This window comes from Pundamilia nyererei, unplaced genomic scaffold (assembly GCF_000239375.1).
Source record: "Pundamilia nyererei isolate P.nyererei 1_Seehausen unplaced genomic scaffold, PunNye1.0 scaffold00041, whole genome shotgun sequence".
Classification (NCBI taxonomy): Eukaryota; Metazoa; Chordata; class Actinopteri; order Cichliformes; family Cichlidae; genus Pundamilia; species Pundamilia nyererei.
The window spans coordinates 1,259,840-1,277,210 of record NW_005187442.1 but is presented as its reverse complement, the minus strand read 5'-3'; the positions used below and the strand labels follow the sequence as shown (position 1 = coordinate 1,277,210).

The 17,371-nt window shown below is 44.3% G+C and overlaps 2 protein-coding genes across 8 annotated transcripts in view; both read right to left on the bottom strand.

The window, feature by feature from the left end:
- The window catches only part of LOC102194615 (rho-associated protein kinase 2-like), a 37,005-nt gene extending 35,403 nt beyond the window's left edge, over positions 1 to 1,602 (bottom strand). For all 6 annotated transcript variants that reach the window (XR_311682.1, XR_311683.1, XM_005731042.1 and 3 more), the window contains exon 1: positions 1,121 to 1,602. Coding sequence is in view for 4 of the 6 variants with exons in the window: in XM_005731042.1 (XP_005731099.1) it covers positions 1,121 to 1,216 (96 nt within the window). In the remaining 2 variants the exon portion in view is untranslated. The remainder of the gene's footprint in view (positions 1 to 1,120) is intronic.
- Positions 1,603 to 3,300: 1,698 nt separating this feature from the next.
- Positions 3,301 to 15,324, bottom strand: LOC102193650 (sine oculis-binding protein homolog). Of its 2 annotated transcripts, none has more exons than XM_005731040.1 (7): positions 15,007 to 15,324; positions 12,227 to 12,356; positions 11,756 to 11,950; positions 10,589 to 10,740; positions 9,241 to 9,336; positions 7,127 to 9,073; positions 3,301 to 4,922 (listed from the first exon to the last, which is right to left on the bottom strand). In XM_005731040.1, exons 1-6 carry the CDS (start codon positions 15,097 to 15,099, stop codon positions 7,136 to 7,138), a joined length of 2,604 nt encoding a protein of 867 aa, XP_005731097.1. In that variant the 5' UTR covers positions 15,100 to 15,324; the 3' UTR covers positions 3,301 to 4,922; positions 7,127 to 7,135. The 2 variants fall into 2 exon arrangements, with proteins under 2 accessions (XP_005731097.1, XP_005731098.1); XM_005731041.1 differs by having other exon boundaries at positions 7,127 to 9,052.
- Between the last annotated feature and the right edge of the window lie 2,047 nt (positions 15,325 to 17,371).

The following is a 17,371-nucleotide window of genomic DNA, read 5'->3' as shown; positions in this document are numbered from 1 at the left end:
ACTTTGGAGTGATGACTGACACGGGCTAAAATTAATTGTCATAATTTTTTTGGCCTGATTATGTCACAGAATGATGTAACCTGGGTCTGTTGTTGTACATCTGAGGGAGATTGTACTTTTGGATCATGATTCAGCACTGGGAATAGACATGGACCAAAGGGCTGCTTTGTTTAGGCAGCAGGTGCATACGGCATGAAATCTGGTAAACTGTCACATTTGTTTGGACAGATTTAAAAAATATATATAAATCCCTCAGCATGATTTATATGTTTTAATGCTCCAAATGTCACTAAAAGCCGTGGATTATGGTGTTCTGTCAATATCAAATGTGTGTGAAGCAAATGAATAACTTAAACAGTAAACAGACTCTACTGGCTTTTTGCTGAGTCAAAGTGTTACTGCAAACAGCTTACAAAAGTTGATCCAGGCTAGACACGTTCTCAAAGCTAACTCTGGGTTGTCAAGATGAAAATATTAAGCCTATTTTAAATCTGCAGATCAGCACTACATAGAAATGGAAAACTACAGACAGCCTGCTGTGAGATCCTGAATTTATTCTCAAAGATTGAGGCTTGAGGAGTGTGAGCAGCTGAGCTGAATATGTTCTCAGTGCAGGCCACCACACCAGACCCCTGAACAGGTAACCCCAGACAGGCATTGACTGAGTGAGGGAAAGGGAGGAGTGAATGTAGTTCATAGCTGATCAGATTGTAAGTTTCATTGGAACTTCCTTCACTCATTTGAATGACTTCCAGCTTCAGTGAGTTGGAAAACTATCACATCTAATTATTACTATGCAGCATTTTCCATTTAATAATTCTGTTTAGGGAGGAGTGTATGGCATTCCATACAGGAAAGGTGGGGTTTCCCTCTGCTACAAAGGCCAAAGGAGTATGATTAGCTTAACCTTAGTTCTTATCATTTTCTGCGTGATTAAGGCTACAGGTCAACAATTTCACTTTTTTTTTTAAATTGTTTTTACTGTAAGACCTTCCTCTAAAAACTTTTTTCTCAGATGACTGACAGACTAATTACTCACAAATATGTGTCTAACTCACTCCCTATCTCTCAGTCTGAAGACCATACTTGTATTAGAGCTTCAGGGTGAATGTAAACTCACCAGCAGGGTTGCCAAGTTTAGTGCCGACTGTGGATTCCTTATCAGGGACTCCAGCTTCTTCAGCCGGCTTTCCAATCTGCTCTCCGCTCCCAGCATTATTACAATGAAGTGTATCCAGTTCAAATGTCATTAAAAATATAAAGAAAAATATAAAAGAAACAAAAACACCTGCGAGCCTGTTGTTTTCGCTCAGGTAACAGGCTGGCGATAGAGGCGCACTTCGCTCTTGCTTTGCGTCAACTCCTCATGTCAGCTCTTGAAACTGCGGCTTGAGTTGTCTGGTTAATTATTTATCCAAGGCCCAAACAAACCGTCTCGCCCAGTTTTCATTAGTGGTCACACAGACACGCACGCAAGTGAAAACCAAGCGGGTGTGTCGAGGTAAACTTCACTTTCAGATAAGTGTCGTCTTGCTATCAGGCAGGCAGGTAAAACTAAATCAGTCGACCCAACATGCTCAACCTGTAACAAAGATTAGTCAAGCAAGGAGAACACAAGTTTGACTTCCGGTTGCAACTATCAACATAAAAGTCGTGAGAAACTGCGTAAATCTTAAGGCGAAGACTTAAATAAGACTAAATAAATTATAAAAATCTGGGAAGATATCAATCATTATGAAATTGTCTTTTTCCAAACCTTGCAAATCTTTTTTGTCCATACATATGGACAGTAAAACAAGTGAATGATAAATCATCTTTCATAAATAACCTAAATAACCTCTCAAGGTCATTTAGAAACGTTTCTATAACATTTCTATTAATATCATTTTAACTTGATTAAATAAAGTTAATACTACTACTACTAATATCACTAATAATAATAATAATAATGATGATGATGGTGATGATGATGATCATTATTATTTGATAGCGTTTTTTTTCGGTTGTTTAATGCCTTTATTTTATAGGATAGTTTTTACATCCGGTTAGTGCTGTCTAATTGTGGGTGACTTCCTGCAAGCAAGTCCCGCACATATCCCCTGCCCTGTTATTATTGTGGAAAACTTCCGTCCTGCAGTTTCAACCCCTAACTTGAAAACCTGGAAGTTAACCCCCCCCCCCCCAACGCTGCCCTCCCAGAATCGTCCAGTCACGGCTCCCAGTAGGTCCACACAAAGCCGGAATTCCTGCTCTCTTATCTCATTCATCTGATTTACCGTCACTGCAAAGATGGTCGACTTCCACTATTTCTGGAATGTTGATGCGTTGCCTTTCAGAAAGGCTTCCACTAAAAATAGGCATTTACTGACCAGAACCTGTTAGCACACGGTTTATAAAGCTGTATGACGAGTTTAATAATTACAAAACCAACATGCCTCACAAAAAAGAAGAAACCCCCCCCCCACCAACATTTTTTAAAATAAAAACTTAAATAAATTAAATAAACAAACTGCAGAAGTTTCTTTGATCTTAGAATAACTTTTATTTATTTCACTTTACAAAGAGGTCTTCACCAATGCTCTTATTTAATCTTTATTTGAATACAAACATTTTGTCAGATAGTGACTTTGACAGGGAAGGTCAGAAAGTACCTCTGGGTGAAGCAAGAAGCAACCAAACGTCTGGTAAAACGGGGTTTCTGTCAAAACTCTGAGGTGACACAGATACTGGGTGAGGTGAGGAAAGGCATTGATTAAACATGGTGAAACTAATGATGGCAGTTTGAATTGTTTACTTTTTGGCCTCTGCCGTCAGAGTCGGAGATCTCCTGTTGACACTGCAGCTATTTGTATGAAATGATGTCATCACTGCGCCATACAAGCGAGAAAGTCCCCTTACCAGCCAAGAATGACACTGACTTAAAGGCATGATCTGTGGTGGGGGAAGTGGGCTGGAATGAGTGAGGAGACGGTGAAATGTGTTGCCACATATCCGTGCATGCACACACGCATGCCCACAAACGGATAGGTAAGTGATTTTGGAATGATGGCTGGGGTGGGCCACATCTGGCGGTATTCTAGCATCAAGCAGGTCAAAGGGACTGCTTAGTTTAACTCAGGGGAGTGCTGAACTGTTCACTAAAAGGCGTTGAAATGCAGCTGACTGCACCCTTGGTTTGACACTGCTGTGAGTGTGGCAAATGGCAATATTTGAATTTAAAGATAAAATAATGGCGAGATGTAAAGGAAAAGCCGCCTCCTTGGCTTATCAGTCACATCAGTCTGATGGCACTGAGTGATTGCATTGGGTTTCAGCAGACTGTCTTATGGCCTCCTGGTTCTTTCTGCTCAGGTGCAAAGTTACAAAGGCAAACAATGCCCTCTAGTGGGGCTACAGCATATTAACATATGGACAAGAGGCGTTTGAGAGTTCAGGCACTCATAAAATGAAAATCATCAAAGAAAAAGAACAAAACAAACAAACAAAAAAAAGAAGAAATAAAGCATTTTTGTGAAAATCTACAGATGCTTCATCCATAAGTTAATATAACATCAAATAGTATCTGTGTCGACTACAAAACTGAAATCTTGCAAAGGAACAAGTGTTGACAAGCTGCTAAGTGATCTAGCTGGATCAAATCTCAATAGGTATCCCTGATAGCGGGAACTGTAATACTGATCGCTGCATACTACAGCATTTGATGCCTTTGGGTATAATACCACATTTGGTAATATTACAAGGTTGCTTTCCTTTTCAGAAACGGCTGATCAAAACCAGCATCATCCACAAGAAAATCAGAATTAGGATCATTCATTCATGAATGGCAGGGACGAAACATGCATGGCATTCGGTGCTGAAAGTGATTCAAACTCTGATTTGCTATGAGAGACTTGGTAGATCAGGTGAATATTGAATGAGGATCTGTACGTTACACATTCATGTACCAGCGTCATCAAGACGTCTAAAGTGTTCACAGACCATCTCAGCTACTATGTATCAGTAGGTGTACCCTCATATATTCAGTTTAAGTTTACATTGTTTAAGAGGAGGGGGAGGAGACTCTCCCCTGGGTTGTTAGGCTGCTCCATCATCTGTCTCGACAGCCCGGCCGGACTCTCGTCAGTGAGTAAACTGGATGAAGTCTTAATGTCAGCAGACTGTCTTTCTTCCCTTGGAGGAAGTGAGCTGAGTAGGGAATCACAGGCAATCACTTGTGAGGGATAAAACCTCAGAACTGGTGCGTACCGTATTTAGATTGGGCGGAAAGGTGGAGGAGAGAAGGGTATACTATATTCCTGGCTGTCGGTCAAAAAAATAAAAAAACTGATGAAGTCTGAGCCCCCGTCGGCCAGGTAACCCAAAACCTGGAGTGGGGAGTCAGCGTGGGATATGGGGAGAGGAACAATGCAGCTCTTTGTGCAAGCCGGGCAGAGAAAACAAACCGTTTCCCCTGGAAAGAGATCATGTTCAGGCTCCATCTGAGAAGACCACACAAGGCTGATCGGAGCCCTGTCTGCTGTGCGGAGCAGGGAGGGGAGGAGGAGGAGGAGGAGCAGCTCATCTGGGCTGCCACACTGACTCATGCGCGCATACACACTTTAGGGCAATGTCAGACAGGAAGAAGATCTGAGATGCTCCTTTTAAAGCGCTTGCTGAACACAATGTAACACACACGAGCCAGCGACAGCCTTTTGGTCCAAGACAAAATGTGTGACTGTGTTGTGTTCTTCCCCCATGTTGGCTTGTGATGACTTGGCCATCTGGACTTCTTCCTGGGTTGGCACCCTGCTGGTCTGCAGGCAGAGCAACACTCTGGTGGGCCAACAGGCTGAGGGACAGGCTAGAGGGTGTTAGCACTGGTGTTGTCCACAAGAGGGCATGGCACTGAATCTAGCACTGCCGTACAGTGCTAAACAGGGAGTCTGTTTATTAGATAGACAGGGTAGGAGTACAAAAAAACAAGAAACAGAAAGAAGGAAAGGGAGAAAGAGAGACAAAGTAAGTTGTGAGATATCATATATTTTATTCTGTGCAATTTCCATTTACACCATATGTTATATCAACCTCTGCAACCCTGGACACTCATTCCTTAATCTGCCCTTTCTATATAAACACTGAGAATGAACCTTTTAGTCATGTCAACACTCAGATAACTGTTGCACGGGGCACAATCAAACTAAGAACATCTGGCCTTTTTTTCCTCTCTTACACACACTTACACAGGCTTTCATTCAAACACACACATTAAACACAAACAGACACACACACACATGCACACGCACACACGTAAGGGCCAAACCAGGGTTCTGTACTCCCTCTGTCCCATTGCGTTTTAGTTTCAAACGCTCAGCGAATACCCATGTGGTGGGATCGGATTACACGGGCTATAAAATATCCCAAATAAAGGCAAGGAAAACTGAGACAAAAAAACTGGCTGTTTCCTGAGGTGAAATCCTCCAGTTGGCTCCTGACTCTGTCAGTGTGGGAGACTTTTTTTTTTTTTTTTAAAAGACTTTTAGCAGTTCAGACAATAGAACAGGACAGCAATGTTTAGCTCAGAGCACAGAGGTGGCGAGCTAAAGTCACTCACATACGACAGCCAGCTCCCATTACACACAACACAAGGCCATAAATCCTTCTGCACAGCACAAGCGGCACACTGTGATTTCATATGTATTGGTTACTAAGGCAATGCATGGAGCCACAACAAATGACACAGAGTAAAGTGGGAACTCATTTAGTGAAAGGAAATCTTGTTGTGCTTCAACACAAAACATCTGGGAGTATGAGATAAAGGTTTATGTTGTGGGTCCGCGACCAACAGCTATCCGTTTTTAACATAATTACGAAGGTGACCCCTGACCTTTTGAGGCTTGGAGTGCAATATGGAGAGAAAAGCAGGCCAGGTGAAATTTAAACCATCTCTGTAATATCAGCGGATTAATCTCGGGACATACAGTAAAATGGTAACATGATCTTGTTATGATGAGATACCAGCTGGTGAGGATGACGGCTGGTGTTACAGCCCTTTGGACTAGTGACAAGTGAAATCAAGAGGGCCTTTGATTGGTCCAAAGTAAGGAGGCTTTCCTGCTGCATTCGAACAACAACATCTGGTTGGCAGAGGATAGCAGTGCTAAGTGAAGAAAAGGACTGAAAAGGGATGGGGGGGGGGGACTCGAAACTTCTACATATGAGAGGTACGAGCCAAAGCCAGAACAGGGTGTCATTATGACATGTGTAAACGGATCGCTCTGGTTCTGCCCCTGTGTTTTCCTAATGAAGCCCCAGAGCTCTATCACAGCTGAGGGTTCACTCTCAAATTGCCGCGCCTTGTAGTCTGCCTGACAATCACCTCTGTCTCTACAGCACCCCAGAAAGATGTCTGCACTGCCTTGTAGTTACGGCCGCAAGGAGCAACAGTTTGACTTTATGGTCACACGGAGAATTGACCTATCTCTCTGTGTGAATGTCATTCTGGACAAGCTAACTCATAACCTCAAGGTCACATATTTGATTCAGCAGCAGCCATTTGTCTTTGTCCAATACAATGAACCTTCTACTTTCTCCCACAGTCATTTTCTCCATCCATCTGAGAACAGACGTATACTCACATACCTTGGCAAATGGGAGCCTAAAGAAGAGGCTGCGATGCAAACAAAGAATTGTGACTGTCAGTCAGACTGTGGTGAAGTGATCGCCTTTCAAAGTGACTCTCACTGCCTGTGCCCTCCACCTCCTTCCCTGGTGTAACCTTAGAGCACTGGGGAGTGCCAGGTTACTGGGATTCTCTCTCTTTGGCGCCATGCTGTTTAGTGACCATGCGCATGCTGTTAGACCTGTGATTAAGCTTGCCCTCTGTATGTGCGAATGTGTGTGTCCACACATTTTCCAGTCCCTGGTTAAATGGTGTTTAAAAATAATTGCTGGTTTTTATTTAAACCAATGTGGAATACCACAGAGCGTTTAATGCAAAATAAGTTGGTGTCAACTTGGTTTACTGTGACATTTATCTTGCCGATGTATCAGTAAGTCTGACTTCTGGTCTTTACAAGATATAAATTTAAAAAGCCATTGAAAACCGTGCTATCTGTATTTTTCCTCACTTTACATCAGAATCTCTTACCTCCATCCTCTACTTATTCTGATCTCTGATTCTTAGGCATCTCCTCTTCAGAGCTGGCTCCATGTCTATTGCACTGGGCACATTGGCAGGGCTCCGCAGACTACCCTTGTCCCTGAGTTTGGGCAAGAGCAATGGGCCAGTGGTCCCACCTATCTTTGGCGCTGTGGGCAGAGCGTAGGCATGGTCCTCATCAGGAACATGAGAGTCCTCTCCTATGTCCCGGACTACTGTTAAGGGCTCTTCTGACAGATTAACTTGCCCCTCAACCCGCACTGGGCTAACAACAGAACACTTGTTCTCTTTGATAGCCTCCAGCTCACTAAGTGAGGGGTCAGGGGGCGGTGCTGGTAATCTCTGGGGTCGGGAGTCCGGAGTGGCAGTTGTTGGTGAAGAAGACATCCCATTTTGACCATGGTCCTGAGATTTTTGGGCAGAGGATGTGGCACCATGTGGATGGTTGAACTCCTTGGGGCTGGCTGGGGTGCAAGAAGGTGGAGTATGGGAGTCCTGGTGCTGGAAGACAGTGTCGTGTGAAAGTGATGGTGACAGAGGAGGTGTGGGTCTGATGATATTGTGAACCCCTGACCTGTTAACCTGCCCAGCTCCCAACTCGCCCAGCCCTGATAGGTCCACCACTCCATTGGTGCTGGGCTCTAACTTCACTTGAGTCCTTTGCAGAACCCTTTGGATGACTTGTCGCTCTGTCTGCTGATGCTTATATTCATTTATCCCGTCCGACCCCGGGGCTGAGCAGGGGGATTCGTTGCACTGGGCTCTGGGGGAGGATGCTCCACTTTGGGGTGTGGATGCTGGGGACAGAAATGGCCTCTCTGATTTAACCCAATCTGTGTCCCTTGTGTTCAGGTCACTTGGTGAGGATAGCCCTTGAGGCAAAGTTCCACCCATTTTGCTGACTACCAGTCTGCTGTCTGCCTCAGAAGTCTCTGGAGAAGATTGCCTGGTAGACCTGGATTGAGCCCTGTCCAGCAAATCTGGCACAGGCTGAATAACTCCGCTGTGACTTGGAGTTTCTAGGGATGTTTTAGGGGGGACTGGAATAGGGATAGGAATGGGTATCGGGACAGGTAGGGGTACAATGATGGGATAAGGCACCAGGACAGTGGGCTGGGGCAGAAGAGGGCTAAAAGAAGGAATACCAAAGTTCATCATGGGAGGCATTGGGACAGGACCTCTTGGCATCATATTCAGCGGAGGGGAGTGTAAGCCAGGAAAGTAGGCTCCTGGGAAGGGGTGTATCAGTCCAGGGGGATTCATGGATGAAGAAGTAGGGGGCTGAAGGTGAGGAGAGTGCGGAGCTCTGTGGATAGGGCTGGAAGGAGGGCCTGGATGTCTGGGAGGAGTGGCAAGGGGGCTTTTTAAGCCCTGAGCATGAAGGGGAGGCCTTATAAAGGGCATGGGGATTTGAGGTACTGGCTTTTGCTCCAGAGGGGGGCGAGGAAGAGGTGGAGGAGGAAGGGAAGCAGGATGGGGTGACACATCCACAGTTGAAGGAGGTGGGGGAGGCTGGATGGATCTCTCTAGGGTCCTTAGACCAGAGACAGGGACTTTTGAAGTAGAAGAGGATGCTTCTGAGGGAGACATGGAGGATTCTCCTAATCCACGGATTAGTGCAGGCCCTTTAGGGGAGAGGTTTCTATTACGGGCTTCCCCAGTACTGTTGTTGTTGTTCCAAGATTCTGGAGTGAGTAGCTTTTGCCCAGCTACAATGCTGTCTATCCTCCCCTCCTGATTGGTTCTGTTTGGGCTGGAACTGGTGCTGGTGAGAGCTGCGCGGGCTTCCCGGTAGAAAACATCCATCTTGTACTGGTTCAGACACTTGGTGCTGCAGAACTGGAGTCGCTCCTCACCAGATCCAAAGTCCAGGTACTCTTTAGTGTGACGAACATGCTTGCACCAATCGCATACCTGTGGCACAGGGGAGAGAGACTGTGGGGGGTCACTGGAGTGAAAGATTGTATGTGAAAACAGATCTTTGTGTAGAAACAGAAGATTTCCCCACTATTCCTGCTTGTTAAACCTTGTCATTTTCATCGCATATTTATATTAATATCTCACAGTGGAAAACAAAAGATGCATTGATAGTGTCCTCTTACTCTGACATTGGTGTTTATCTTCAGCACCAGTCTGGGCGAGTCCTCTGTATGGGGGTGCTGAGGGGATCTCTCACTATGGAGATCTTCATCTCTGGCCTGACAGGGGAAAACCACAGTGTGACAAACATCACATGAACTACCGTCAGTCAGGTTTCAGACAACAGTTCATCTACAAATACTACACTGGAATCACTCTGCGGTGTCTGGTCTCCAAATGTGAGCTTCTTACGTAACAAGTACAAAATATAGTTTTAAATAAATCGCCTTGTCATGAAGCATAGCATTAGTCTGAGCTTCATGCAACAACCAAGCCCTAAAGGTCAGTGCAACAAAAGAAAAGCTGTGTTGCGAAACTGATACAATTCTACAGCCAAGTGGGGAAATAATGCAGGTGATGTATTGTCGTATTATTAATGGTTCTGCCAGTATTAATATAGGAAATTCTTCTTGATTCATGTAAGCTGATCTCATGTGGATCTGAGTGCTCCCCCATCTCTGTGACCCATTGAGTCGTGTTGAGTTACGAAATATGAGGCAGCTGAAGGTAAGGTATGCACTGAAAGTGGACACCTCGCCCCAGGCCTCCTGGCCTTCCTCTCAGACAAGCAGCAACAAGCCAACAGAAATGCTTTCCTCCCTGCCTCCGAAAAACTAGAGGGCTTGTTGCGCGCAGTCTGTTCAGCCCCCCCGCCCTTGTGTCTCCGTTGTTGTGTGAATTCACCCACCACGCTCTAAACAACACTGAGGGTGAAAGCTGATATAGCTACTTGTCACCCTGTACCTCTACAGAAGGTATATCCATGCCGCAATGGAGGCTGAAAAATCACGGCAAGCGCATCAGAGCGTTTCTCTGTCGTTGCAGCACTCCTGTCCTCCAGACCAAAGCCACTTAATGGCTTGTCCCTTCTCCATTAACGCGAAACTGATACTAAGTGTCCCACACAAACTTTGACCTCCCTCCCACCATTCCTAAACTGGATCGACCATACGCACTAGGAATTGTGTTCTTAGAGATCCACCCTTTTTAAATTTCTGTAAACGAATCCATCAGTAATGACCTCACGAGATCAGGAGTATCTGTTTCTGCTAGTTTGTATACCTGCCAGAAACCACTTGATGCCCATTTCCCTTTGTGTGATGGGATGTGCCAGGGCTGAGGCAAACTGGATATAGAGTACCTGTGTTTGCTTAAATGTATATGGTTGTGTCAGACTGACTACTGAATTTACAGATTACTCATTATCATACAGATACCAGGATTTACAACACCTCACCAAGAAGAGGCCAACATGAATTGTTTTTGACCCTCAAATGTAATGATAATGTGCAGTACATTATATATACTAACCTTATTGCGTTTGAAGTAGGCCCGTCTGCAGGCAGCAAAACACTTCTCACTGCAGAAGCTCTTGAGCTCTGATCCCATACACAGAGAGTAGCGTTTTACACCTTCCTTCTGGCACCACACACATACTATCTGCACATTTTGTACATCTTCCACTGCAGGAGGGAAATCAGAAGAAAAGCTATGTTAGATAATCTTAAAAGCACAAGAATAGTGTGAAACAGCTACAACTGAGTGCTTTTTAGTCTCACAAAGGAGAGCGCACTAAACAGCGCGCATCCAGCTGTGATCTAAACTTCCTGTATGGATGTACCTCACACTGAATAAATCTCAGATTAATATTCTTCCAGGGAACACAGAGATCTTGCTGCATCCCTCTTATAACCTTCACTATGACAGTGCTGTTATTTATTTATCCATCTGTAACGGGTGAACCCATTTTATGCTTATATTCCTGTACATTTTAATCGTACAGCAGAATACCGACAGACTTACAATTCAAGCATTGTTAATCAGGGATGCCAAAAACCTTCAAACTAAAAGCAAAAGCTGCAATTTATTACCATATGTAGTGTTTGTTTTTCAAAAAAACAAAGTCCAAACAACAGAAGAATTACACAGTCTACACAGTATAAAAAGGTGCAGCAGCATTAGTTCTTCTGTTTAACTTACTTTACTCTTAATAGGCTACAAATGCTTACTGCATTGCACCATAATTGCATGCTGAGTTATCTCAGACTGTTATTACACAGTTATTACCTTTGCGGCAAACGTGGCTTATATCACGGGACACTTTACAGGTTATCTCTCTTTTTCAGAGCTTGTAGCACACAGAATTTCTCTTTATTTTGTAAAAGAATCTAATTTTTAATATACATAATTATTATATATTTACCTATAATAATTTTATATATAATATAATTACCGAAAGAGGCACCAAAGCAAGCTCAAACTACTGCACCTAGCAGGGATGCCTCTTTATCATTGCTCAGGAGTCTAGTAGGTAAAAACTGAACCTGCACCATCTTCTGGAGCTTGACACTACACTCTGACGTGCTAGCACATGAATATCAAACTAATCATCAGGGTAGTAATACTAAAAGCATATGTATAAGGAACGCACAACAATCAACATTTAATCTCCTCATGTTTGCCCCTACAGCCTGCTACCTGCTGATGGCTTTATAAGGGGGACGATGACAGGGGCACTCTTGTGCTCCTTTGGGGTCGTCAAGGATGAGCTTGTTGAGGAAGAGGAGGGTGACGAAGACGGGATGCCGGAGCACTCTCTCTCTCCGCTCTTGTTCGGCAGGACCAAGTGGCTGACTTTGGTGTCCAGGCTTTTGGGTTTTGGCAAAGAGTTTTCTGCAAGACACAAACAGATTCCAGTGTTAACTTGAATTCGTCGAGTAACGTTACACCGTGCAGCAAATCTGCAATATGGCCTACATGATACTATAATAACTTTTTCACAAACAACAGATGTATCTGAATGAATGAAACTCGAGAAGTTCTGACTACAGGAAGTTATGTTTAGCAAATTTGTGCAGTGACTCAATGTCTGCATTACAACCTGCAGAACCTGTTAGCGTAAATTTAAGAACACTGCACCAATAGTGAACCCTCGACGGCCGCCCTCACCTTTCAGCACAGACACATGCTGACGCCGTTCTCTGTAGTTTCTGATCTCGTTGGCCTCTGAATCTCTGAGATCTACCTTGTCGTAACCGTACCATCCAAGGAGTTCATTCATGGTGCTTTCTGCAAAAGTCTGCATGAGAAAAGAAATCAGTGATTAGTGATAATCTACGCATATGGATAACTGAGCTATGCCTGCCTACAAATAGGAAATTGTCAGCATGCATCTACGGGTTATTAATGGACATTTTTATCCTATGTTAAACATAATCAGACCTTCCTTCTCTGAATCAATGTGAGCGATTCTTTCTCAGCCACAGCCTGGTTGGAGAAATGAATAGGGGCACAGAGGAGTACAGTATGACACTTTTTCCATGATGTATTCAAGTTGTTTACTCTTGCTAAATCTGAGACGGAAAGGTTTAAAACCTAACACCAGTGTGAAATCTATGAATCATCCTTTGTTTATCTCTTTTAATTGGAAAAAAGAGGGAGAAAGAAAACTTTTCTCCACAGATGGGATGTGTGGTCTCAGTTTTTTTTTTTTTATTACGACCAGATGAAAAAAAAATACAAAGGTCTCTCTCTTTATCCACCCACCTCTCTCTGTGGCTTTGGAAGAACTGGATTGGAGGAGAAACCTGATCCAGAATGGGCAGAAATCAGAGCGGGACACCCTACACCACAGCCAGGTCCCACGGTTCTCGGAAATGCCCCACTCTGCTCTCTTCTTCTCTTTCCAATGTCCACCACTCTCTCCCTCTCTCTTTCCCTGTCCCTCCCTTTGCCTCTTTTTCTGCCCCCCCCCCCCGCCACCTTCCATCTTCACCATCCTCCCCTCCATCCCAGCACCTTCCAGCCCTGACACCCGACACAGCACGGCCTCTCAGGTTTCACCCTTTTCCAGCACAGCCAGTCTGCTGTGGTGGTGGTGTTGTAGTGCTGTAGTACTGACTGCACATTCTTTCCCCTGCTTTCCTCACTCCGACCTCTGTTCTGCACTAGGGCCTCAAAGAAATGGATCTCTCCCTCGCTTGCTCACTTTCTGCTGTGTGTGTGTCTGGGAGAGTGTGTGGGTGAGTGCAAGCAGAGGTATCATATCCAGCTAAATATGCCTAACGATGATTAAAGTCAAGTATCGGGTGTCTGGTGCCGTGCTCGGGGTCTGACGTGGAGGGAGTAGGTCCGAATGTGGTGTTGAAACAGATGTATTACAGAGACAACACTGGGACGGACCTCAGCTGAGCTAGAACTCAGCTTGCCAGCCTTCCTGCCTGTATTTCCTCCACAGTCCCCCCCCCCCTAACCCCCTGCTTTTTCATCATTTGACCAGTTTTTAAGGTGCACATCTTATGGGATTTTACCCGATAATTTGAATCTTATATGCTTCCCATCATGCCTAATTTTGATATCTTGATGTTCTCCAGAAGTTCGACACTGATGGCAACTCTCCTACCGTATCTACACAAACAACCCAGTGCCACTTCTTTCTTTTTTTCTTCTTCTTGTGAACGAAAAGACGGGCAATATTTTTTCTTCACCCACCCCTCCACTTCCCACAATGTTGTTTTTGTTTCTTTTTGGCAGTTTAGACAAACATCTGCTTTGCGAGAGTGACAAGCCATATCCCAAACCACAAAGAGAGTTGCAGCCAAAGGCAACAAACTGGGGCCGACCCTGAGATTCAGCCCAGGCAGGCTTACATCAAGCGGGGATAGCGTTTCACATGTTTTGATTAAAATTAGTTAAGATGTAACTCTACACCTCCCCTGGATATCAAACGCTACAATCCAAACCACTTACACAAAAAGAGCACATTTCCTCTCTCACGAAGGCCAGAATACGACCCCCCCCCCCCAAGAAAATGACTTTTTCAAATTCTATTTCTCAGCTTCAGCTTGAAGAAGCCTCGAGTATTCCTTACCCCACCACAGTCAACCGTCTCAAATATCCAGTGTCCAAACCCAAACAAAGCAGACAACCCATGGATTAGTTTCCATGCAGTAACAGGCTCATAATAGTGGGAGGGAATCGTGCCTGTTACTGTGATTTAACTTATTACTGCCTATGCAGTGGCTCTCCTTCTACTCAAAGAACAGTGGGGAGATTCTTAAATGACATGTCATCAGTGAGCACTTCAAGCGGGAGCTTTCGTTTAATGTGATGTTTGCATTCTTTAACAGTCTGTGACAGTGATTTTAGAGCTTTCCCAAGGAGCGGGGCTATTTAAAGAATATAAATGCCCTGTCTCTTTTTCATGGGGGCAAGCCTCTGTGGTACAGCAAGTGAGCGCACCGCAGGAGCGGGGAAGAATTGACGCACATCTGGATCTCCGCTGGACAAGACTGCGCGTCCGGCCACAGCTGGCCTGACATGGCGTCACAAGAAGGCAGAGGTCAGACTACTCTTCAGCACTAACATTTATATAATCAGAAAATCCCGTGTCTGTCTTTGCGTCTGTTTCAACTTGGATTTATAAACACGTTTATTGATATTTTCCAGTTGTCTTCCTAAAGATGAAAACTTTCGAGGTTTTTCTTATTTTGCAATACAGCTTCACGCAGTAGGATATAATTGCTTACATAAAAGACAGAAAGCGAGCATTCATTAAAAGCATATATAGTTTTTGATAGTATTCCCCGCACTGATTTGTGCGTAGCTGACTCACTCGCTGCTGTGTGCTGGAAGACGTGTGCGCAAAGAAGTTATCGCCCCGTCTCATCTGATTACAATAATAACAATAATAATAATAATTTTTCAGTGGCACACAAACCCACTCTCACCTTCATCTCCTGGTTAATTTCCCTCTTTACGGGGTGCGCGGGTTTCCTGCTGCGTTTATTTTCCGGTGGTCTCCCTTTCTCCATCTCTGGCATAGTCCCGGTCTGGCTGGATCCGTTGCGGATCAGTGTTGAGTGTCGGCTGGAGTAGTTTCAGTGGAGTATCTCAGAATGAAAGCTGTCACTCCTGGTGACAGCGGCTGTCATTCCCGGACGTCCGAGTCCCTCATTTGAGGCTTCACACCACTGAAGTCCACTGAACATGCGTGCACTGTGCGCTGGAGTGTCCGCCGCTGAACAATCTCAACTCCCTCTTTCCCACTTCTGTCAAGTTTCTACCGAAAACCAACATAGGTCTTCCGCTTTGGATTTTCAAAATATGACAACTGTCAACTGTTTCTTGAAAGCATATTAGAAACGAATCCGCAATTAAAAACAAAAACACAATTACGCCAATGATTTGCGTCCCCGCGAAAAATTTGGTTTCCAAATTTTAAACACTCTTGCGAGAAGTATTTTAACTTGACTGAAACATGAACCAGCAAAAAGTTTCTCATCAATTTAATTGCATTTGGTGGTTTTTGCAATATTTGAATGTTGCAGTGTTGGTATAATATAAAAAAATAATTACATCATAGCACGGTGCTCTCTCAAAGCTCATTAACTCTGTTCAAAACCTACTAAGGTTTATTATGTCATTTGTTTTGTAAGGATTAATTGGCCAAAATGATATGTTATCGGTTACTTAATGTTTCCCCTTCAGCTTTTATTATGAAAGGTGCATCGCCTGGTTACCGGTCTCATTCGTGCGCTCTCTGTGAGGGGAGGGCTTTGATTTGATGTAACCCAACACCTGGCACCCACCCCTCCCAAATCTCAACAGATACATTTCATAAGGAATGCAAAGACTGTGTTTTATCTGAGGGGGCACAGAACAAACACTGTCTCTAGACTCTTGTCTTAAAATAAAGAGATGAAAAGAGCGCTGCGAGTTAAAAAAGATACCAGAATGTTTGGAGCTTTCTCAAATGGCATCCGTCTGATCCGCGCCAGTCTGTGTACGAGCGTGTGCGCGCAACACCTAAAACGTCCACATTTGGCCTCTGAGCAATCTGGGCTTGAGGAAAAGTGCCAAATGCCCGAGGACAGGATTTGCACAAAAAAAAAGAGTCGTTTGTTCGTGTATGTCTGCGCACAGATGAATGTAAACATTTCCCACATGTTTATCGCTAATGCGAAGGCCAAAGAACTTATTTCCGTATCAAGTTTCTCTGCTGGTAATGAAAGCATTGAGGTTATCTGATTGCATTACGCACATAAACAAATTCAATTCGTTAGCTGTAACAACTTTTATTTTATAACTTTATTACAATTTTCCTCATTTTGTCCATTAACACGTTAACAGTGCAGTATGGCCTACATTAGGACAGTTGGTTTCCATTGCTCTTCTGCATCATTGAAAGCCTCTGTCTCGCAGACCTCACAGTGTCGCCGAGCTCTGTGCAGAGAGACAGACAGGTACAGACATAGCCGTGACAAGAGGGATAATTCAGAATTTTTTCCCCCTCCTTGTCTCGAGTTTACCTCTGGTCTGCTCTGGTTTGAGGAATCCAGGGACCACGCTCGTGTAAACAGAAATCCGACCCACTGCGCAGGGTTTGGGTTTCGCCCCCGATGATGATACTCGATCCGTCCCGGCTTTGGGAACAGGGCTTATCTGATGCCTCACCCCCCTCCTTGCTCCCCATAACAGCGCACATCTGGTGCCTCTGCAGGGAGCGTTGTCCCTTTAGGTTCCTCTGGTGGGGGTGAAAGCTGGAATAGGAGCGCCTCACTATTCCCTCAAGAATCCACTTGCACAAATGACAGAGGACTAGAGAAAGTCTTTAGGTCTAAAGTTACAATCCTCAACATCTGGAGCGAATCATAAAAAGTTGTCCACTTTGTGTACCGTTACTTGCATTACCGTACACGGTCACATGATTAAAGCGAACGTATACCCTGCAATTTAGAAAACGACAATTTTGGTGTCTGTGTTCAGCGTTAATGGAGGGACATAAAAGTTTGATCCCCCTTGTGGTTTAGTGGTGTGTCCTCGCCGACAGAGGGCGACGTCTACCCATTAGTCTTGAATAATTGTGCAAGTGAATATAGCCCGGTGTTTTCCCTGCATCAAATTACATGCAAATATAGTCATCATGATAGGGGCATCTGTGTTACAAGCCTGGCTAAATACACCGACGTGTACCATGGAAAATGACTTAATTTGTCATTATATTCACATTTGCCTAAGCAGTTAGGGTAATTATATAGGTATTCCAGCATTACTTTTACTCTGCATGGAGAAGCAAAACAACAGCCATAACAA